General features: G+C 38.4%; 1 protein-coding gene across 2 annotated transcripts in view; it reads left to right on the forward strand.

Moving 5' to 3' along the window:
• LOC131358950 (formin-1-like) overlaps positions 1 to 24416 on the forward strand; it is an 84877-nt gene that overhangs the window by 54266 nt on the left and 6195 nt on the right. For both annotated transcript variants that reach the window (XM_058398399.1, XM_058398400.1), the window contains 2 exons: positions 10575 to 10667; positions 18279 to 18330. In XM_058398399.1, the coding sequence (XP_058254382.1) occupies positions 10575 to 10667; positions 18279 to 18330 (145 nt within the window). The remainder of the gene's footprint in view (positions 1 to 10574; positions 10668 to 18278; positions 18331 to 24416) is intronic.

A 24416-nucleotide genomic window follows, 5' to 3' on the forward strand; every position in this document is an offset into this window, starting at 1 on the left:
AGAACAAGTGTTTTCAATTAACCCACTGGTAATGCAGCCAAAATCTGGTACTAAATATCGGTTTGTTCACAAGTCACATGCGGAGAAGAGATACTTTTCCTTAATGCCTTGTGTCAACGCCATGCCGTTTTAACATGCTCTGATGGTTCGTCTCCGCTGTCTTTGATACTTAGTCACGGTCCAATTGAAGAGCTCGCAGCGGTGCAGCACTTCCATAACTCGATGGAGAAAAACAGATAGGAAGAAATATGAAGCAATTTATAGACAGATTGACAAAAGTTCTGCTTCACTCTAGTTCATAAAGGACAAGAATGAGACTTGCAGTGATTTCAGGATTTCACAATCAGAACTGAATACAGAATCAAGCAATGTTTGTAAAAACTCGATATTATGAGTTTGCAACTTTTCAAATTTACTGCAGATTTTCCACAGATTTGGACCAGGATGTGTCATGTGACACATAGTTTAAAAGAAGAATCCTTTGTCTGTGATTTCACCAATTCAAATAGTTTTCTGCAAAAAAAAAAAAAATGAACAAAAAACTCTGCATGTAACTAATCAAAGTTTCAATGAAGCGAAATCCAAACCATTTTAGTTGCATACATTTACAAAAAAAGTCTCTGATTTTACTTAGTTCGCATGTTCTCATGTTTATGTTCACGACCTGAATGTTTAATACATGATAAAAATTATTCTTTGTGATTACACTAACTTCACTGTTTTATTGTGTAGAAAAGGTTTTTTATTTAAACAGTTTATTGTATATAGATCATAATGTACACTATGCATCAATTAAAAAAAAAAATCAGTGGAATATAGAGAAGAGAGAGACTGTGAAAGTGAAAGGAGCCCCACCCTTTCTGTTTCTGAGCATGAGCAGATAAGTTACAGCTTTGGGGTTATGGTGTGTTTCCAAATAAAAGTCTTATATAGATAATTCTCTTGAAGTGAGGCACAAAATACACAGCTCATGATAAAGACTGTGAGAAGGAGACATGATGAGAAAAGAGGGTGATAAGAGTCTGTAGGCTACATGATTGTGTGTTTAGGGCTTTGCAGCTCTTCTGCTTTTGCAGCACCCATGGTTTGGAACATGGCCTGGTGCAGGGTCAGGTCACAGGGTCAGTGTCAGGGTCAGAGAGCTCGACTGAGCCCTGAGACATTCTGACTGCTCTCCTGTACTGTTTTTCACTCCAGCTGCAACCTGAGCTTTATTTCATCTCCTTCTGAGGTCTTAGCAGGACTCTTGCTGCTTTTCACTGACATTTGCTTCCTCTCATTCTTTCCTTTCTCCCCTGTTAGTTTATTTTCATATCAGTGACTTTGCAGTAGGTATTTCTAGGATTATGGGATCACAACACTCTTCTGGTATGCATTACAGAAGCAGATATTGTTGTGACTGTGGATAAAAACTTTGCTTTTAATTTTTTTCTAGCATTTGGAAGGTTTAATTGTGTAAATCTAACTTAATTCATTTTTTTAAAGGATTGTTTGTATTTGGTTATGATTAATTTTTCAAACTATTATACTCATTCTCTTCTTGTCTGTTCTTTGTTCATTTTTACTTTATTTACTTTATATACTTTATTTTTGTTCTTTTCCATTTATTATTATTATTATTATTATCATCATTATTTTCAACATCAATAATAATAATAATAATAATGACATCACTGTGTGGAAATAAACTTTTGCAGAGGACAGCGTACAAAAAGTAGACATACTTCTTAACATTTTATATATTTTTATATATATATGGTGGACAGACTGACTTTGTGGTTTCAATCCCCACTTCTACCCAGTTTGAGTATTTCCGTCCATTCGGGGGTTTCCAGCAGGTAATCCGGGTTCCTCCCCCAGTTCCTCCCACTGGCATCTCTAAATTGCCCATAGTGTGTGGATGGGTGTCTGAGTGTGTGTGCCCTGTGATGGGTTGGCACTCCATGTAGGATGTTTTCTGTCTTGTGCCTGTAGGTGGGAAAGTGGGAAGTCTTTAGGTGGGAAGTATGAGGTCTCCAGGGTCCCTGCAATTCTGTGTAGGATAAGTGGTACAGAAAATGGATGGAAGGAGAAAAATCTCCTGAAAGGAGCCCCAGCCTTTCTGTCTCTGAAGATGACCATGAGCAGATGAGTTACAGCTTTGGGGTTGTGGTGTGTTTCCAAATGAAAGTCTTGTATAGATGTTTCTCTGGAACTGAGGCACAAAATACACAGCTCATTGCATGTTCACTGATGTTAGTGTGTGAGTTTGTGCCAGTATGGGAACAGCTTTATAGTCCAAAATTTCTCTGTGCAGATTGTTTCTCATGCAGTTCAGAATCCAGCTGCTTAACCAGCCTTGTGTCTGTTAGGACCTCAGAGCTTTCCAGCATTGTGTGATGGACACTGTCAGTCACTGTTAGTTAAGGGCTCACATTTAAATACTCAACATGTATCAATAATGAAAGGAACAATTGAGTGAAAACACAAATATGTATAAACACAAGGCTTTTTGTCATGTTTTGGAAAATCTTTCCAGAGATGAGACCTTTGTCTGGACATTTACTGTATGATCATTTAGATGCCAAGCAGTGGATCTTTTCCATTGCAGCAAAGCCGAGGAATTCAGCAGATAATCCACAATTATATACGAGCTCAGACTGCTGTCAGTGTGCTTTATAAATCCTGGCTATTACCTTCAGAAATAGAACTCAGCCTTGGTTCCTTTCTTCCCCACTGCACACTCAGCTGTCTGCACCACAGCACCCACAGGAGGCTGTTTTACTGGAGCAAGAACTTTTGTTGATTCCAGTAGTTACCGTATTTATTATCAAAAACTAACAGTTTGCACTAGATCATAACACTAATTTAGATACACTGAGCACTTTATTAGGAACACTATATTAACACGGGATATGGCCTCCATTTGCTCTCAAAACAGTCTCAGTTCTTCATGCCATGGATTCTACAAGATGTTGGAAACATTCCTTTGAGATTCTGGTCCATGTTGACATGACTGCATCACACAGTTCCTGCAGATTTGTCAGGTGCACTTTCATGCTGCAAATCTCTCGTTCTACCACATCCCAAAGGTGTTCTACTGGATTCAGATCTAGTGACTCGGAAGGCCACTGAAGAACACTGAACTCATTGTCATGAAACCAGTTTGAGACAACTTTTGCTTTGTGACATGGTGTATTATCATGCTGGATGTAGACATTAGAAGATGGCAGCTGTGGCCATGAAGAGATACACATGGTCAACAACAACACTAAAATGGTCTATGGCATTCAAGTGATGCCATAGTGTCTTAATAATACACCCAAAGTGTGCAATGAAATCATTCCCCACATCATTACACCACATCTACCAGTCTGGACTGGTGAAAAAATGCAGGTTAGGTCCATGGACTCTCTTCTAACTTTTTGTGTGCCTCAGCAGAAAATGAGATTCATCAGACCAGGCTATTGTTTTTTTTCTGTCTTCAAATGTCCAGTTTTGGTGAGTCTGTGACCACAGAAGCTGAGGCTGGCGGAAGTCGAACACAGTGTGCATTTTGGCAATGAGATTTTTTTATACTCTTGGGTTAAATGTTTTGTACATCTGTCAATATCTGGACAGATATATAAACACTAAATTATCAGATCTATGTAGAGCTCTGACAGCACAAAAAGGTCTGGAACTACTGTCACTTTAGTGCCGTATGTTCCAATGTACAAAAGCAGTTAGAAATGTCACTGTAGAGTGTTATGTGAAATATTTACCACCTGTATAAATTGGACACATTATTTCATTCTTTGAATTCCTTCAGGACTGGGTGGGATTGGTTAGAATTCCTTCAGTGTGGAAATGTTTGGTCATAATTCTTTCATTGTGGGATTGTTTAGAATTCCTCTGGGAGTGGACGGGATTGGTTAGAATTCCTTCAGGAAGAGGTGGTATAATTGGATAGAATTCTGTTTGGTGTGAATGGGATTGGTCAGAATTCCTTTGGGATTGGGCAGGATTCCTTCGGTAGTAGGCAGCCTAACTGGTCAGGTTCTGTTGAGAGTGGGTGGGATTGGTCAAAATTCCTTCAAAATGGAAATGTTTGAATCCGATTTTAGAATGTATTCAGTAGGATTGGTTAGAATTTCTTTAGATATAGACAGGTTAGTCAGACTACCTTCAGGAGTAGGTGGTGTAATTGATCAGAATTCCTTTGGGTGTATGTGGGAAACCCCTAGGATATTCTGGAAAATTGCCTGTTACAGGCTGTATAATGCATATGATATAATAATATATTTTATTAACTGATCATCACATTCAGTACGGTCCTTAGTGGGCAGGAAATGCAAACACAGTAGAGTAAGAAGACAGTGATAGACAACAGACCAAAAGCTAAATAGCACATAAAAGCACACTTTTTGCTTTACCACTGAATAAAAGAGCGTACCCAGGAATTGAACAGAATTATTTTTTTTGCTTTGTTTTGTTTTAATATTGGCACAATCAAGTTGGAAGACCCTTTTTATTGTCATAAACAATCCACACATTTACCACTATACAAACTTGGTCAGTATGATGTATGATATAAGAATTTCCATAATTTCTTTACTTGCTCTAACATTGAATTGAATGAGACAGAGAATTGAATGAAGACAGTGTTAGCCTCCAGGTAAAAAACACCACCAAACACACATACCATGCAACAAAGCACAAAGAGCCGTCTCTCTCTGGCGCCCTGTTCACAAGTCTCGTCTGAACACATGGCGTGGCGGTGACTGCGCCTGTTCCACTAGCTCCAGTGAAAAGGGGCCCTCGTACTAAAGGCCTTACCTGCTTGTGACATTTAGAGCCGTTTAAAGCAGGAGCCTGCTGGCTGACTCGCTAGAGTGATGGATGTTTTAACCTCGCTCGGACCCTTCTCTGAAACACTAACCTCTCGCGAATGCCAGACAAGCTCTCACTATTTTCCTTTCATTCCACATGTCGTCTTTATTCACTAGCGTCCCACCTCTTCTGCTGTTTACTAATATTACGCATTAGCAAATAGCAGACAGAGCAGCTACTGTTCTGCTCTGAGTTCAGCTCATGGCTTCCAGTACTTCAGTCAATGTATAATATAGAAAGAGAGCTTGGAGTTGTTCTTACCATCTCTTGAAACATAGAGCCCTATGAATTTATGGTATTTGGCTGATGCTATTATCCAGAGCAACTAACAGAAGTTTCCTCAAAGGATACACAGATACTGGTTCACTAGGTCAAACACTAAGAATACAATAAACTAATAAGCTAATTTAGCACTTGAGGAAGGGGTAGGTCTTTAGACGTCATTTGCAGACAGCCAGTGACTCAGCTGTTTGGACATCTAGGGGAAGTTCGTTCTACCACCTCCGTGCCAGAACTGTCTTGATGTATACCTTTCTTGTACCCTGAGAGATGGTCTAGCAGTGCTGGAGGATCAGAGGGAATGTGGTGCAGTGTGGGGTGTGATAATTGCTTTGAGGTCAGTGCATGCTGGCCTGTTTTTGGTTTTGTTTTAAATCTGATGCAGGCAGCTACAGGAAGCCAGTAAAGGGAGAGTTACAATTGGTTTTGGACAACCTAGAAAAGTTGAAAAGTTATGCAACTGCATTCTGGCTTAGTTACAATTGTCAAATGGTGCTCAGAGGAAGACCTGCCAGGAGAGAGCTGCAATAGTCCAGTCTTGAAATGACAAGAAACTGAATGAGGAAATAAGTGGCCTGTGTGAATAGAAATGGACGAATCATTCTGACACTGTAAAGGAGACTCATCATAAGTATGTCAGCATTTTGGTGACACGAACTCGTCCACATTGGTTGTGAAAATGTTTTATATACATTAATATTAAAAGTTAATTGTAGGCTTTTTTCATGTGCTTGAGTTTAATAAGTTTATTCCATCCGCCAGTCCGCCTACGATCGTGTTCTTAATTAGCCAAAGTCTTTGCCCAGTAGAGTGATAATAGTCTTTTGTTAACAAAAGCTGCTACATTGTTTGCATATATAGAGAAACATTCTCAAAGAAGAATATCTATGAAGAAGTTTTGCAGAGAAGACATTTTAGCAATACTTGCTGTACACATTCCCATACTGCTTTAGCTCTATGCACTATATAATTCATGGTGACCAATAAGGCTGCAAATATACTTTGGTTTTCCTCCATGCTACACAAGCAACATGGTTTAGGTAGTCATCTGCATACCTTTAGTATATACAGAGGATTAAAAGCTGTATCCGCTAGGGGGCAGACTAGGGTTGAACAAACCCTGGCTGGCCATGGAATATCTTTTTTGACTACTACTTCTGGTTTTGCATGTCAACAATTAACATGAGGACAGTGGGGAAGGCTACGTTATGGTTTACCATGGAATTATGGAAATCGTGGAAGCGCCACCAACATAGATGTTATGCTATGTCTTTTATACAGAGAGAATATGTTTCTCTTTTCTGATTCTGACATGGTTTCACATCATTATGTTTGTTTTGCACTATGTGGACACATTGTGATACTCAAAATGACTACAGGAGTTGTGTGGCAGCCATCTTGCTTATGCTGTCACATATTTAAAAGCAAGAATAATCCATGTTTTAAATGCAGTTAAATTTTATTTGTATAGCAATGTTACAAAATATACAGAAAACTATCAATTCAAGATCTATATTATGAGTTTAAATTTTATCCCTAATGAGCAAGCCAGAGGTAAGGTGGCAAGTAAAGAAACCTTGAGAGGAACCAGGCTCAAAAGGGAACTTATCCTCATCTGGGTCACATCGGATTGTGTGATTATAAATGATTTACCTTCTGTGTCAATTCATATGTAATACATGGTCAAAAATTGTAAATGCATAGCCAGGAAATTGAATAGTAGTTTAAATGAAAGCTTTCTTATACTCAATGTAGGCCAGCACAGATGTGCAGCAGGTAGCATTACTGCCTCCCAGCTTCACTGTCTTCACTGTCTGTTCAGTCAGGTTCAGGTTGTCCAGTTTTCTCCCACCTCCACAGTGTTCCCATGAATGTCTCTGGATCCAACATGACCCTGACCAGTTACTGAAGATAAATGAATGGATGTACTTGTGGCCGGACCACACAGAGTAAACAGGGCCTTGTTTCACAGCGAGTCAGAGGTTCCACGGTGTGACTCACTTGAGAAGTTGTGGTACCTGAACATTTTTGCAGCGTTGAAGCCAGAGAAAAATCAAAGAAGGTCCAATTCAATCAGCCAAGTTAAAAATGGAAATGAAAACCAGTTAATATCATCCAGGATCTGAACTGTTTATAGTGGAATGTATTCCAGATTGTTTCAGCAGATATTATACATTAAATACTTTCCACATTAAATCCTCCGTCATATTCTCCACTTCAGGTCCTATGTTAACACTAGCAGCGGCTTCTCTACTGCAGTGCATGTCAGCTTCATGTTGAGTTGGAAAGCTTATTTAACAGTGCAGTTCTTGCAGAGTTAAAGAATTTACAGCCTTTGATAATGACTAGCAGGTGAAATAAATTTGGAAAGTATCTCTGCACTTTTTTATATTATAACCCAAGAAAGCTTGTTTTGAAGAAATGGTGTTAGAAGGTGCCAAGTTTCTTTTTTTTCACTCTTTGTGGGCGTGTGTGAATCCAGTTGTTTGGCTGGACAACAAAGCCAGGAGTTGGCACAAACAACACAAACATGTCTCACAGACTCAGAATGGGTCAAACCCAATCCATTCACCAAATCTGGACTAATTCTGATGATCTAAGATGATGTCATTTTGTCTATATAATTGTTCCCTTTACACTGTAGATAAATGGTTTAAAATAAATAGAAAAAATGGTTTTAAAAGCACTGTTGATGGAACTACATTTTATATATTGTGTCCTAATTCAATCAGCCTGCATAAAATAAAGCGAGGTCAGAGGAAGATGGGCAGATTGGTTCTAGTCGACAGTAACTGTGGTGAGCAGAAAAGCATCTCAGCATGCACAACATATCAAACCTTGAGGTGGATGAGCTACAACAGCAGAAGACCACATCAGGTTCCACTCCTGGCAGACAAAAACAAGAATCTGAGACCTGACTCACCACAAATGGACAGTTGAAGACCGGAAAAGACCAGCTATTTTTTTCCCGTTCTTCAGTTTTCCAATTTGATTGAGCCAGATTTTTGTTCTTTGCTCACAGGAGTGCTGTTGTAGCCCATTTCACTTAAGATTTATGTGTTGAGTGCTTATTTGAATGACTATCTTGAATGATTTCCTGTCAGTTCAGATCACTCTGGTAATTCTGTTTTGTTTTGTTTTTTCTCCAAACCATTCTGTGTATACTGTAAATACAGTTGTGTTTAAAGAAAACAACAACAGCAGTTTCTAAAAATACCCAAAGTAGCCCATCCCGGGACCAACAATCATGCCATGGTTATAGTTACAAACATTGCATTTTTCTTCATTCTGAGTGATTGAAGCATTACAGCATTTTGATGTGAAGCTCTTTACCTATATCTGCAGGATTTTATGCATTGCACTGCTGCCACATAACTGGATAACACAAATGTGCACGTGTACAGGTTTTCCTAATAAATTAGATGCTGAATATATATAGGGGTGTGTGTGTGTGTGTGTCTGTATATGTGCAGACTGTTTCTAATTAATTAATATTTTAGTCATTTATATTATATTACAGCTGAAATGCAAACAGTGCGAGATATAGCACTTAATGCAGTGCATCATTTTCCATAAAAACTAAACCATGTGGGATGAAGCAGATAGATGATGTATGGGCTGAAAAGGGCTTAGTAATTACATGATGAGTTAAATCAGGTGTCTTTGAACAGGGAAAACACAAAACAGGCTAGGCATCTGTGCATGGGACACCCAGGCCTGGGATTAATAACTGTTTCCATAAGAACAACAAACTTGTGTCATTGTTGCATGTTAAACGTGTTAATGAAAAGAAAATGTTTACTTTTAAGTTGTGTTGCTATAAAATCTTGTTGAATATATGAAAGGCAATGATTTTGATTACAGGAGACTGACTGGGTAATGAAAAGCATTGTTTCTTTTGTTACATTCTGAACCAGGCCCAATTTTGACTAAAAAAGGTTTTAATAGCCATCTGTTTGGATGTTTCCATGTACATACGCACTCGTTTCTCCTCATGTGTTTCCTTGCTTTGAGTGTTGGTAACGAGACACGCAATCTCACATGCCTTTCATTAATCTCTGGCCAGTTTGTATACCCAACTCTCTGTGGTGAAACAAGCTGTCAGGACTTCCCCAGTGACTTCTCAATTTAGTAAAGTTTATGTAAAGAGCATAAAAAAGTGCTATTCAGTAAATTCTACATCATCACATTACTGGAAGTAGAAAATGATTTATATATGAAGCATGCGTCCTTGTCTTCAAATTCCACAGATGTGTTATTAGTTTGAACATAAAATATCAAGTGTGATGACGCTGTGGCTGAATTCTGGAAAGCAGTCAAACTTGTCTTTTGACCAGAATTTAGTTTTGTGCTCATAATATGCTGATCTCAATTTTAGAAACTCTAAAAAACATATATATGTTTTACCAAAACTATCTGGAAATGTTTAGATTTAGATTAGATGACTTTGGCTTTTTGTTTGCAAACATCATGTTGGGTAAAGAGCCAGTTAAATAAACTCTTTTAAAAACAGCTTAAAAATTGTTAAAGCCTTGCTAGCTAAGTGTGATTTTCTCACAATTGGATTAAATTGTTGGATAAATACATGACATAGGAACATTGACATTATGCTGATTAATTCAGTTTGATTCAGCCAATAAAAAGATAATAAAATAAAAAGACATTATTAACAAGAAATTTAGTCAATGCAATAATTTGAGTGAAGAGATGATGACGAGGCTTATCTTTAACTGTAGCAAGTGACTTTCACCCCAGTTGACAAGACAGAGACTGATGCGGATGAATTAGAATTAAATATATTAGTCTCATTGTTTTACATGGGGCATTGGTGGGTCAGCGGTAGGCTTCCAGCTTACCCTCCGGAAGGCCCAGGTTCGATTTCCAGCCAATGCCCAAACCCCAGCCACTGGATGCAGTGTCAGTCCCAAGCCCGGATAAAATGGGAGGAAGGGCATCCGGCATAAAACCTCTGCTAAATTGTTGTGCGGACCAGTTGGTCCACTGTGGCAACCCCTCACACACGTAGGGAGCAGCCAAAAGATCAACAACAACATTCTCAGAGTATGTTGTAGTGGAGGCATGTAAAAGACTTCAGTTCAGGAAAATTTGTCATTTTTCAAACTAGATTTAGTAGAAATATAAAAAAGTGTTCCATGTGAAGGGGTTTGCCAAATGTATTGTAGATAATTGATGTTACATGTTATGTTATGCTACTTTATGTTGCATTATGCTGCGTTATGTTATTTTTTTGGTTATATTATAGCGCATTACATTATGTTGTGTTACTTTATGACATGCTTTGTTGCATATTATGTTACCTTACGTTATGTCACATTTTGCACATCTTAATATGGTTTTATGCTTTCTCACTTACATAACACTAAACATATTTTGGTGTCAGGTATTTAACGGGCTTCCTGTTGTTTCTCTGTTCTGTCCTGCAGCCTGTGAAAAAGAAGTACAAAAAGTGTGTGCCAACTCCTTAGAAGAACACCTCCAACCATTCAAAGATAAAATGGATACTTTTCTCACCACTGGTAAGTGAACAGCAAAATGGAGCAGAACTATTGCTGCTACGGACTGGACACATCTGATGTGGTTCACCTCATGCTGGTCACAGTGTGTAGCCAAAGGGCACTAATTAGCATTGTGTGTGTGTCTGTGTGTGTCCCAGTCCTTAAAGTTGTTTGTGGTTTCTCGTGTGATCCACAGCAGGACAGCCTGTAAACTGACTGTTTTGTGGTGACTTCAGAAAAATTGCTCTTCTTTCTCTTTTTAATTAAACAAGTTGAAATTTTTTTTTACACTTTCTCTAAATAGTGACTCTTTAACTGCTCTTCACAATCTTAGGTGCACAAACTTTATTTTTAATGAATGTATTAGTTACATCAGGTCCACATCAGGACTGATTCATTTTTTATTTAAAATCATTTAATATAGCATGTCAACCAAAATGGCAGAGTAAGTTCAAGAGAGATTGCTACTGTCCAGTCCCAAGAACTGAACCAAGTTAAATATTGTATTCCCTTTTTGACATTGCCTCTGAGACTTGACCTTGCCCTTCGTTGCGAAGCCATCCACAGGGTTGTGGAATACTAGCCGGTTTCACTGAGCGCCAACCTGAGGCCTTAATCCAGCCGAATAGGGATCGGGTTCCCCTAAACTAGTCGTATGTACTCAGTGGTGCTATAAAGCTGGCAGGACATCTCCGAGTGGGCTCTCGTAAAGCCTGGCCTGCCTCAGCATGGACAGTTTCAGGGGACCACCATGGTAGGAGACATTGTGCCATGGCTGTGACTTCAATTGTCTTATTCCGAAGGCTACATACTAGATTTCAGATTAATTTGCTTGTAAGGTTTGAATGTTTATTGAAACCAAAAACCACTGAATAGTTAGCAAAATAATATTGACAGGTTCAGGATATTTTATCTATGCAAAAGTAACTCAGTAATTCAATTCCAGTAATCATTAACTGTTATATATAGTTCTGGGTACATCCAATGCATCATGTTTCTTAATAGCAGCTTCATAAAAGCTGAGGCCTCCATGAGAATTGCCAAATCTATCGCACTTTGGACAACACAACATTTTACCTTTTTACTTTATAGCTTCTTCTATCCAATATAATAAATGATTGAATCACAGCCTACAGATTCATTTGGGAAAATTGGCCATTAAAGATCAAGGAGTTTACATATGATTGAACATAATATCAAGTGCATGTCTACCTCTATCTAACTCTAGCCATCTAAACAGGTTCTACTTAAAAAAAAGAAGTCTATTGTTGTAGGGTTCAACATAAACCCTTCGAGGTTTCACCCAGACAGAGAAACCAGTGGCAATTTATGGGTGTTAGAGGGATGCTCAGTGATCTTAGAATTCATAATGTAGTGTTCCAATTTAGTGGCATTGTGAACAAATTCTGCTTGATGATGGTTCTGGCCTTTTCTGATTTTTTTTTTTTTTGCTTTACATAATATTTCAGAGTGTGATAACTATTACGATGCCTATTTGTAAGCCATCAATAATTGAAAATAAATAAATAAATAAATAAATAAATAAGAGAAACAAACAGAGAACAAAACTCATGAGAAATCTACAGACGGGGTTTGTTTAGCCTACACACTTGGCCCCTTACACAGTGAGTTGCAAAGGAACTAGTGGTGTTTAGTTTGGGAACAAATCAGTGTTTTATACAAATCTTAACTGAACAAATAAGAACAAATCATTCTTGTTCCCTTCCATGTAGCTTTGGCAGCTTTTTCCAGACTAGGAAGGAGCATCATTGGTTGGAATTATTGAACAAATCCACTGCTTGATTTAAGTCGGAATGAGAGTGATAGACCTACTGATTATGAGTGGGTTGGTACTTATCGTTCATGATAGAAATGACTTCTAAGTGAGCCAGGATCTGCTGACTCACTGATGAAGGTTTGACTGATATGCATGTTGTTTGTTCAGATTACCACACTTTCTACAAGAAGAGAAACAGGGCAGAACAGTGTGTGAAAAATGTGAGGCACTAAGACAAGTCTTATGTGTTGTTGTGTTGCTCAAAGCATAATCTGCTATACATAAATGTGTGAAAATAACTGATGACTATCTTTTAGCTTTAAAACTACTTTATACAGCTAGGTAAAAATGTCTGTTTTCTTTTTTATCATTAACATCATTGACATTTTGTGCCATCCAGGCATGAACACAGTTCTCTCCTAGGCATAAAAAGATAGATTGTTATTCTAAGGCCTTATTTCCGACTATACAAACCTGAATCATGCAGATTGATGATATAAGCAGAACAGTAGCGTTCTTTAATCACAGGTCCATCATTAGAGGATCATTATCATGTAATCTGAAACAGCGACTGTGTGGGCAATGGTGGCTCAGTGTTTAATGCTCTCAGTTATAGTAAGAAGATCGGGGGTCAAACCCCACCACTGACAAGCTGCTCACTGGGCTCTTGAGCAAGGAACTTAATGCTAACTTCACCAGGGGTGCTGTATCACAGCTGACCCTGCGCTCTAACCCCAACTTCCTAACAAGCTGGGATATGTGAAGCTGAAATTTCACCGTAATGTATGTATGACAAACAATGGCTTCTATTCTATCTATTATTTGGCCGAAAAATGATTGAGATTATCTCCAACAGTGTGACAAGTCTTAGACAGTCAGTGATCCTAACCCCTTTTGCTCTTTGGACCTGCCTGATATATCCTGATGCTCTACTTTTGGTTGGAGTCTCATAACTTGGAGGCTGCAATTGCAGTTTTGCACTCAAGTCGCCATCGGGGAACAGTTTATAACTTAAAACCTGAATGAATTTTCTGCACTTTCTGATATTGTATAGAGTGTAGAAGTGAAATTGTTTTATTATCGCACTATACAGTCACTCAGGTGAGTTGGGTCCTCTCAAGGTTTCTTACTTATAACCTCTCAGGGAGTTTGTATATATTTCTGAATGTATATATTTCCGTAAAGCTGCTTTGGAATTGGATTATCTGCACGGTATAAATCACACATGAAGCAGTTGCTACTATTATGTTAACAGAGCCATATCTTTTGAGTACAATCTTTCCAGTAGGATATTTGTAAAGTTCTCGTTGTATACAGAATTCCTTTGGCTTTCCTCCTGTTTTTGCTTTTTAAGCAGTAGGAGCTTAGCAAAGACATTGTCCTTCTCCTGAGCTAAGTCCATGGCTCCAATCCACAAAACAAATGGAGATTAAAGTATTAAAAAGAGTGAGATTGTTTGTAAGTCAGAGCTCTTAAAGGAGAAGCAGGTATGTTTGATTCTGCTTCAGTGGGTCAGTAATTCGGGGAAGCTTCTCTGAGGGATTATGGCTTTGAGGGGTTTGGCACACATTTCCATGGGCCAGGTGGATCAGGCTGGAAGAACTGAAGTGCTGTTTGTCTTTAGCGGGTTACACTTACTGCTCCTACTTTTTGACTCTCCAGTTTGTTTTGAAGAGATGTGCTTATGTTCTTGACAGTACTCTGTGCTATTTCCTCACACTTTTAAAAGAGTCTGCCCATGTGTGTATACATAGCAGTACTCTATAATTCATATATGAATGCTTTATGGTGAGGTCTCAGTGACAGGGTCTCTCACAGCAGGAGGCGCAGGTGAACTCGAACGGCCTGTGTGCAAGCTCTTAAACCTGCCTGTGATCTGAGCAGCTTTAACGTCTTCCAAACTCATTCATCCATTTTGCTATAATCCATTTACCTTCCTCCCCCTCTCCTGGCTCCATGACCTCCCGCCCCTTTCGTCCCCTTTAACAGACCTCCCCGCCGTTACCTCCATAGGAGAGCCCATGCTTCTCTCGTTTATTCAGTCAATTAGTTATTCTCTTGTAATCTGGTTACCTTACACCTCACTCCTACAATGCTCCACACCTCTCATTCATTCATTCATTCATTCATTCATTCATTCATTCCTTCAGGAGATAAAGGAATGACTACTGAACATTATTAATCATATAATAATACTTAATATATTAGTATTATCTTATTACCTAAAAAATCTGAGAAATGATTTATCATTATCACTTATATTTACACTGGACTGGGTCAATGGTGGTCCAGTGGCAGGATCCTGTAGTCATGTGGCCCGGGTTGGGTTCCTAGAAAGGGACCCAACCCACCCACAGCGACCTGACCAACTTCTGTCCCAAGTGGGATAAAATAGGAGGGTTGCATCAGAAAGAGCATCCGGTATATTGCAATATTTCCCACTATGAATCTTTTGGACTTCAGAAAATGTTTACATTGCTTAAGTATATCACTAATTTTTAATTTTGCTAGAATACATTAGTAATTAATAATATAGAGCAATGAATTAAGATACTCAGTAGCTTCTATGTCATGTTTTGACTGCATACATTATTTAACTTTTACTGTTATTTCTCTTACTTTAGTTATTTTTTGTACTACATAAGAGCTATTTATCATATCCACAGTAGGTCTGTGTAGGAGTTGAAGCAAAAGAAGCACAAGAATTTCATTTCATTGTATAAAGATGCTTAAAGCGCTTTATGCAAATAAAAATAAACTTGAAACTTGGTGCCACTGTGGTACTGCTGCACAAAGTTCAGCCATCCCGTATGTCAAAGTTAAATGCAAAGCTTATCAGCCAATGAAACGGCCACACCATATATAGTGAGAGGAAATTATATTTACTTAATATTTACTTAATACATTTCAGTCATATATCCATTTCAGGTTAACGCACTTAATTTTTATGTTTTCTCTAAAATCTGAACAAATAGGTATGTATGGATGAGCATAAATAAAGAAATAAAAACACAAAAAAATAAAAGCAATTTATAAAATGATGGTGCTTTTACAGCAAAGCCATTCTCTTGACTTTATTTATGGTGTATTTTGAAATTGCTAATAAACATGATGTGAGTAAATGTGAGGTAGATAGATACACTGGAATTATATTAAATAACAAAAACAGAAGTGTCTGAATACTTATTTCTGCTTACAGTACATACAGATAGATGATAAAGGAAAATCTGAAATTCCTTATTAGAGCAATACTTCTAGATGATGTTTGTGAATGTGGGTTTTTTCATCCTGGAAGAGACCAATCTCCTGGAGGAGACCAAAGATTTCATTATAGGATAAAGGATACCAGCCCTGAAAAAGCCCCAATGAAAGTATCATTTTAATTTACACAGTCGAGTACATGTGTTACATGTCAATCCTAGTTAGAGGACTTCACAATTACCACTGAATTTTCGAGACTGTGGTTACAGAAGGTGTGGGGCAAGTGGTGCTTGCGAAAAAGTGAGTGGAGCTTTTAAAGCCTTAATTTATTGTAGTTCTCAGCGTGTGAGTCCCATAACTTTCTAGTTAGCTACTACTGGTTTCATGTTTACAGAGGGAGCTCTTGAGTTGGGGGTGTTGAGGGGTGTTGGGGGGATTCACACATCCTTTCCCTCTCTCCGCTCTCACGCCGCTCTTATGAGTGGCTCTGCCACCTACACACACACACACACACAAACACACATTGAGGGAAAGAGAGGGACCTCCGGCGCCAGTCCACCCCTGCTGAGACCAACGCCATTGGTCATGGGCTGCCCCTTTTTGTCCATTATCCCACCACAGTGCCTCTCTCCTGTCATTTGGCTCACCTCTGATAATCAGCCACACACACACACATATATATATATATACACAAACGCTAAGAATGGAATGGAACAGGGTGTTTTGTAGCACACACTCAACTCCCCCACACTCTTTACCCCCAACCTCCTAAGCTAAGACCCCAAAACCTGCCTTTGAACAATTTTTGGAGACTTCCCCCTCTTAAATCTTTTCGAGTGGGAAAGGTCCCCCCTCATCAAAGTTAAAAAAAAAAAAGGATGAATCAGAAAAAAAACTGAAAAAAATGCAATAAATCTGAGATCACAGGCTCTCTCTGGCCCTAGATAAATTCTTGCACCTCAGCCTGGCCCACCGTACACATCTGCCTTGCATTTAGATACTTTTACATGGCCGGCTCCACAACAGCCTCCAGTTCTCAAGCTTTTACTCCTTGCTCTTGCTACACACACACATACACACACACAATCAAAAAAATTGAAATCATTCAAAAACGAGTAAAGCAATTGCCTTTTCCATACTTAATGTGAAAATTGTTTCAAAACATCACTGCAGCATGCAGCAAGAACCTGTCAAAGCATACTTCACTGATATACACATGCTACAAATTCAATTTACAGCCTCAATGCTTTTAGACTGAAATGCTAACAATGAAGGCAAATAAATCAGAGCAATAAATGTGCAAAATAATAAACTGACCGATTAATGTATCATATTAATCTATTTAATGACGTACCATTTTTTGAAATGTACTCGTGTGGACATGCTGAAGGCTCAGCTGAAAGTGTTGATCATGAATCTGAGAGCAGAGCACAATGCAGAAGATGCTTATAGCATAATGATGGATGGCAGATGCAATGTCTGCAGCAGCGTTTGGGAAGTTTTTCCACCACGTTCCACTCCTGGCTCAGTAGGAGTCTGGATCGATCTTATTAAGCTGGCATGCCGCTGATCTGACTCTAATCTAGCTGTGTAGGAATGGATAGTGACATGCGAGCCGCAGCTCCGAATGTCTTCCACAGCACAAGGATCTTATTTCAATTTTATTTCGCTTTATAGGAACGTAAAAATAACCGCAGAAGGGATTCCTTCAGGAGCAGGAGAGAGTTGGCTTGAAAAACAAAATGGTCTCCAACACCCCTCATGCAGAGTGATAACGTGTTAACAGTCCATTAAAGCATAGAAAATATTTTTTTAAAATGAAAAAAAAAATTCTCTTGTGCATTTGACTGTAGATTTGCTTTGAAACATTTTCAGACTAGCTTGGTACATTTAGCCTGCCTGCATCTCCTCACTGTCTGCTTTTTTTTCCACTGCCCAAGTAGCTGACATCTTGTCATGGCAGAAGCGAAGACAGATGCACGTCCAGGCTTTAGATTAGATTAGATTAGATTCAACTTTATTGTTATTGTGCAGAGTACATGTACAGAGCCGATGAAATGCAGTTTTTTTTATTTGTGCACATTGCAAAATTGTGAGTATAAACAAAACAGCACAAAAAGGCTATGAACAACACTGCAACAGAAAGACTCAGCGTTATTAGAAGTAAGATACTTTGCATCAGGGTGAACTGGGACACAAATGAGCGTGACTGAGACATGTGACATGGGGCTGATGGGAACTGGAGTCAATTCTGCATAACTACTGCACAGCACTGACTAGTGCATTGCTTACAATCTCTTCGCAATTGTCTTGTTTCTACTGCAGCAAAATTGTTTGGAATTTTTTGGAATTTCCTTTTTTTTTTTTACAATCATACAAGTTTCTCACTCAGTGAAACATTAAACAGATGGGCAGTGGTGGCTCAGTGTTGTTGGTCTGCTTACTGGAAGGTTTGCCACTGCTGTGCCCTTGAGCAAGGCCCTCAGCCCTCTGCTCAGTTGTCTAAATGAGATAAATATACGTTGCTCTGGATAAGAGCATCTGCCAAATGTTGTAAATATAAACAGATTAAACAAATAAATAACATTGCTATAATTCTCACACCGTTAATTTGGATTGAGTATTGACTATTTTTGATGTCTTTTCTTCTGCAGCAACAGAAAAGTATGCAGCTGAAGATGAGCGCCTTAGCACTGCCCAGAAAAGGTAGGAGATCCATTAGTTATTACAAGAGCCTTGTGTTTACAGAAATTTGGATGAGATTTGGATTATACATGGAAGTTTATGACATCCACTGGGGAGCATAGCCAAGTGAGATTTATGAGAGACGTTAGCCAGGCATCATTGTTTGTTCCGACATATTAGGACCAGATAAGCAAAGACCGCCTCCTCTGAACATCGGATAATAGAAATGTTTCACATTCATACAGGCATCTGTGGCAGTTTAGCACTAAGTGATAAGGAATCAGGTGAGGGAAGAAGAGAGAGAGAGAGAGAGAGAGAGAGAGAGAGAGAGAAAGAGAGAGAGAACTAGGAATGTAACACACATACACATTTATCATAGTTTATCATACTGTCCTTGTGGGGACCTTATTTATGCAGTTAAGTTATGCACTGTCTGCACCTAAATTTAACACTCACCTTATGTCTCAAAGTTCAGTGAAGAAAAAGAAATTCTTTGGCTCTTTTTTTTTTTTTAAATAAAAGCTTTTTTTTTAAATAAAGGCTTTATGAATGTTTGTTTGGGTTCTGGGGAGCAGCCAAAGGTCAAAATTAGATATTAGATATTCTATTCTTTTTGTGACATTCCCAGCATTCCCTCAACAAACACACACACACACACCCAGAGGTGGGCTACTTCTATCTTGTCATTTAATTTTATCACTTAGTTTCACATTAGTGTAACTGGTTTTGGTGATTTATGCAGAAACATTCAACTTGCAGATGCCAAACTGCAGAAAGGATATCTGGAACTTTTCATAGAGGGAAAATAATTCTTGAAATGACAAGCAGAGTAAATTGATTCTTTTTTCTTGTTTACATTGAGACAATGGACCATAGAAACAAGGCAGAATTTATCCATAAATCAAAAAGTGTGCATGAAGGCCAAAAAAAAAAGGGGGGGGGTCTCTAATCAGCAAATCATTTAGCCCAAAACATTGAGCCTGGCTTCATCTGCAGATCTTCTAATTAGCTTTAGTTTACTGCAATAACATAGCAGAGGTTAACCTTCCTGACTACTCTCCATGACTGCACTCTAATTGAGATTGAATTGACTAATGTTGATCAAAAGGCCCAAGCGGCTAAAAAACCTTTTTTATTCACCATTAATTTAGTCCTTGAACGAGACCAAAGACTTGGCCATTCCAAGGTGAAATGAGTGGTATGCCCCAAATTCCCATGAACACACCTCATTAATGTGACATACTGGTGATGGATATGGCTACACACTCAAACTCCTGGAGCTGGGTGGGCGTCCATACCAGAGAGGAAGCTACCTGTGTGGGTGCCAGATTTCATGATGAAACTGTAGCTTTGATCAGTAATTTTGCACTGACAAATATCTTCATTGAAAATAATAATAAATGTAAGCAAGAGCCTGTTATTACGACCTTATCTGCATAATTTTTAAAGGTGTTTGCTTATTAATAATGTTTGTGTTGCTTTAAAAAGGATGCATGATGTAAGATTGAAAACATGCTTCCTTTTTATATTTACATTTACACCAATTTACATTTAAATTTATACCACAGCACTCTTCCTTATTAGACTTGATTTGTTAATTCAAATCACAGATATATTTTAATGTACTCATTTTAATACGTTATCATTTCTGTAGTAACAGCTGCTTCACAGGGACTTATACAATGAATGTACCACATACGACTAGGTGTTTAATGATAATACACTCCAGTCACACTTTGATTCCAATCATGATACTGGTTCATGATTCAAATCAATTGTCTGATTATTTTGAACAGAACTGTAATGAAGGGAAAATATGAGCATAAACAATGAATCATAAACAATGCAAATCCATGTGAATTATTGTATTAGAATAAATTAATAAAAATAGCTGCGAACTATAGGAACAATACGTTTGATATTGTAAACAAAATGTAAAACAGGTTCACAGGTTAAAATGGAATACAAAAATATTGAGTATAAATAAAGGTTTGAATAACAAAATTTAATGACTGAAAAATAATGGTATTTGTAAGTAGAGCTCCACAGTTGGCTAAAATGCCCTACTAGCATGGCCTTGTTCATGAACACCTGGTGTTGTTTGAAAGCTACTTGATAAGCTATGTTTAATGATGGTTGTGTAACCATATAAGCTACAGTGCATATCAGTTGTTCTGATCGGATGCTATCGGTCACTTCATAAGTGCAGATTATTCCTGGAAATGGTGCAGGTGCTCCACTAATGTGATCATGTGACCGGCATGCTCTCCATACAATTGAACTTTATGGGTTGTGCAGAATGGGACCTCTCATTTTCAAACATAATAAATAATAATAGAATACGAAATAATAGAATGCTGTGAATCGCACACTGTCACATTTCACATTATTGCATTATAATGCATTTTTACGCCCCTGTCTATGACTTCTAATAAATATAGTTTCAAATATCGTAAAAATATTGCTGCATAATCATTGATTTGGTGAAGTTTTTTGTAAAGAGGAATTTATTTACCATTTATGGAAGGAGTCTCCAGTGTCAGAATATGTGCTAGAATGTATTCCAGTGTGAATACATGCAATTTGATTTAATTCGATTTGTTATTCATTATTAACAAAAGACATGATCACAAAGGGGCTTGCAGTGTGGCACTTTGTTAGTGTGCCTGCCTCCCATGCAGGAGCCCCATGTTCGAGACCTGCTCGGAGTTGTGTATATATATATTGCCCTGCAATGGGTTGGCACTCCGTCCAGGGTGTATCCTGCCTTGATGCCCGATGACCCCTGAGATAGGCACAGGCTCCCCGTGACACGAGGATAGATCGGTGCAGCGGTACAGACAATGAAATTAAAAAAATATATATATCACAAAGAAGGTGAAATCCAGAGCTCCATCAAAAGCAACAGCGGAACTAGTGACAAGAAAAACTCTCTGAGATAAAAACAAGGAAGAAATCTTGAAACAAAAAACAAAACCCAAAATGGAGCCTTACATACACTCCCTGGTCACTTTAATAGGAACACCTGTACACCTGCTTCATACACTTATCCAATCAGCCAATCATATGGCAGCAGCACAACGCATACAGTCATTCAGAAACAAGTCAAGAGCTTCAGTTAATGTACAAATCAAACATCAAAATTGGGGAAAATGCGATCTCAGAGACTTTAACCATGGCATGGTTGTTGGTACCAGATGGCTGGTACTTAACAACAATTCAAGAATACACAAGACATAAAACCTTCAGATGGATGAGCTACAACAACAAAAGACCACATCAGGTTCCACTTCTGTCAGCCAAGAACAAGAACCTGAGACGGACCTACACAAACTTATTTCTAATCTTCAACTGTACAGTTTGGGTCACTCTGTGCCCATGATAGCCTCAGATTCTTCTTCTTGGCTGACAGGAGTGAAATCTATTGTGATGTTCTGCTTTGTAGCAAATCTTCCTCAAGGTTTGAAGTTTTGTTCATCTGAGATGCTTTTCAGCTCACTATAGTTGTAAAGAGTGCTTGTATGATTTACTATGTCATTTCTGGCAGCGTGACCCAATCTGGCCATTTTCCAATGACCTCAAGTCATTTCCACCCACAAAACTGTCTCACTCATGTTTCTTCTTTGTTTTTTACACGATTCTGTGTAATCTGTTGTGAGTGAAAATTCCAAGGAGATCAGCAGTTTCTGCTGGTGCCACCAACCATGCCACAAGCACAGTGATCTTTTTTTTTTTTTCATTTTGATGTGAACATTATCTGAAGATCTTGACCTGAATCATTTTTTCTGCATTGTCCTTCAGCCACATGATTGGCTAATTAGATAACTGTCTGAATCTGCAAGTATACAGGTGTTTCAAATAAAGTGGAAGGTGAGCATGAGCATGAGCATGTGTGTGTGTGTGTGTGTGTGTGTGTTGCTTAAATCAACTGAAGAAATGTGCTCAAGAAAAGAAGAATAATCCAATCAAAGCAATGTAACAACGCTGGTCTAGACTAAAGTGTCAGCTAGGCTATTTATTGAGATGTGTAATAAACTTCTCATGATTAAGTGGCATGCCAGCTAATGTGTGTGCCGTCTCTGACTCTTTTCTCATAGTCTTTGATGTTGGTCTGTGTGCCTCCAGGGATGCTTCTCGGAACAATAACCTATTTATATGCTTTCTTAGTCTGTGTTTCTTAACAGTTTTAAATTAAAAAAAAAAAAAAAGATGAGGTTTAGACCAGGAAGTGGCATAATCATATACACAGGCCTTCAATTTCTAGTTGAGAATCAACTTAAAACCTGACTTCTGATGCTAAGGAAATAAAACAACTTTGACAAAATAGCACTTATTGTGTTTGCATCTAACTTTGATGCTATCATCTGATTTTTTTATACCACTGAGCTCAGCATTTATTTCATTACAGAAGCTCAATTTCATATTCAGAGATAAATAACAAAAAATAAAATGCTTTGGTAATGGGCATTCACCTTGAAGTGTGCTGTTTAGAGGCATGCAATAAACCTAACAATAGATTATTTAATGGAATATCAGTTAAATAAAAGCAGTAAAATAAGACCCCTATTGGCAATCCTGTGAAAAAAGATTTGATATAGTTTGACCTCAAGCTGTATCTTTAATGACAAAACTACTTTCCCTCTGATATTTCCTTCAGGAAATAAATTTAATACCTTTAATCTAAAACTCACAAAAGCACAAGGTCCACACAAGGTTTTGTTTTCTAGGTGCTAGAACAGAGAAGGGTCTTAATGCAAATGTTCCTTGTTCCTTGTCGATTCCCACCATGATTTTGACCAGAATAAAGCAGTTAACAAAGATGAGGAGTGAGCAAGTGAGGAAATGAACAAACAAACAAACCAACAAATGAGTCACCATTTGTTTCTTGCAGTGCTCTTGTCTTAAATCACTAGACAACTCTGATGTTTCAGAAGATGCATGTGCAGATTTCCACCTCCCAGTCTGTTACTAATGTAAGGGAGTTAAAATGATTTGTAGATTAAAATAGTAAACTTTTGGAAAGGCAAAAAACAAGGATTTGGTGAACAGATCTATTCAATGAATAATCAGCTTGATGAAGCAACATAAACAAAGCACTTTATTTACTCAATGTACACAGCTCTTTAACATTCCCCCGTTTGTGATCGTCTTAGCTGCCACACAGGTGCCCATTAGTCACACTGTTCCACTTGACTTGTGGCTTTCTGAAAATGTTCTGCTCCCCAGTGACTCTTTGCATCCAGTAACAGATTGGTTCCCCTTAATCTTATCCCACTGTTAACATCACAACTCTGATGTCACACAACAGCCAAATGTACTGGTGGTTGTTGTAAAGACAATTTTCTCTAACAGTAACAAAGAAGCAGATTCAAGTGCAATGTTGAAGAAGTGGAAAAGTGAATCTTTATACTGGATCATTCTTTATTCTTGATTTTGAGATTAAGGCTTGATGACTTGATCTGAAATCTTTTTAAAAATAGTGCATTAAGAGTTTTAGGTAGTTGGGTAGGTAGATGGGTAGTTTTAAAAATACCTGAACCAGGTTTCTTTTACCAGGAGATTTTTACTGTTTTGTATTTTGCTCTGTGTTATTGCTTCTTTCCTGCCATTCAGAGGGAATGAGGGGAATGCTTGTACAGTTCCAAACTACTAGCAGCAAGCGGTACCATTATGATGGAGAAGGATCTGTTTCCTTTATGACCCTCAGTGATTTGTGTCTGTTCCTTGTCCAGATCATAAAAGGAACCTGTGAGAAAATAGATCAGTGAGTCAGAGTTCATAAAGCTCAGAATTTCAGCGCTTGTCTACGAAGAGAAAGAACCAAATGTTCCTGCTAGTTTTTAGACTTCCATGGCTATTGAAGGCCCTGGATAACAAATGACCTATGGTTTCATGCTGCACAGCATCCAGAAAGATTGGAAGCATCTTGGCACTGGCATGGCGCCATCCGGGACACAGCATGTCTCCTATTAGCACAGTGCTAGGCCCCATCCGTCAGGAGGTCAGGGGAGGATTGTGGATCCCCATGCAACCTTCGGAGTCACGGCTGGCAATAAGACAGGCATGACAGCGGCAATAGGAGAAGCGCTTTAATCTCTGAATCAAAG

This window comes from Hemibagrus wyckioides, linkage group LG09 (genome assembly GCF_019097595.1).
Source record: "Hemibagrus wyckioides isolate EC202008001 linkage group LG09, SWU_Hwy_1.0, whole genome shotgun sequence".
Taxonomy (NCBI): Eukaryota; Metazoa; Chordata; class Actinopteri; order Siluriformes; family Bagridae; genus Hemibagrus; species Hemibagrus wyckioides.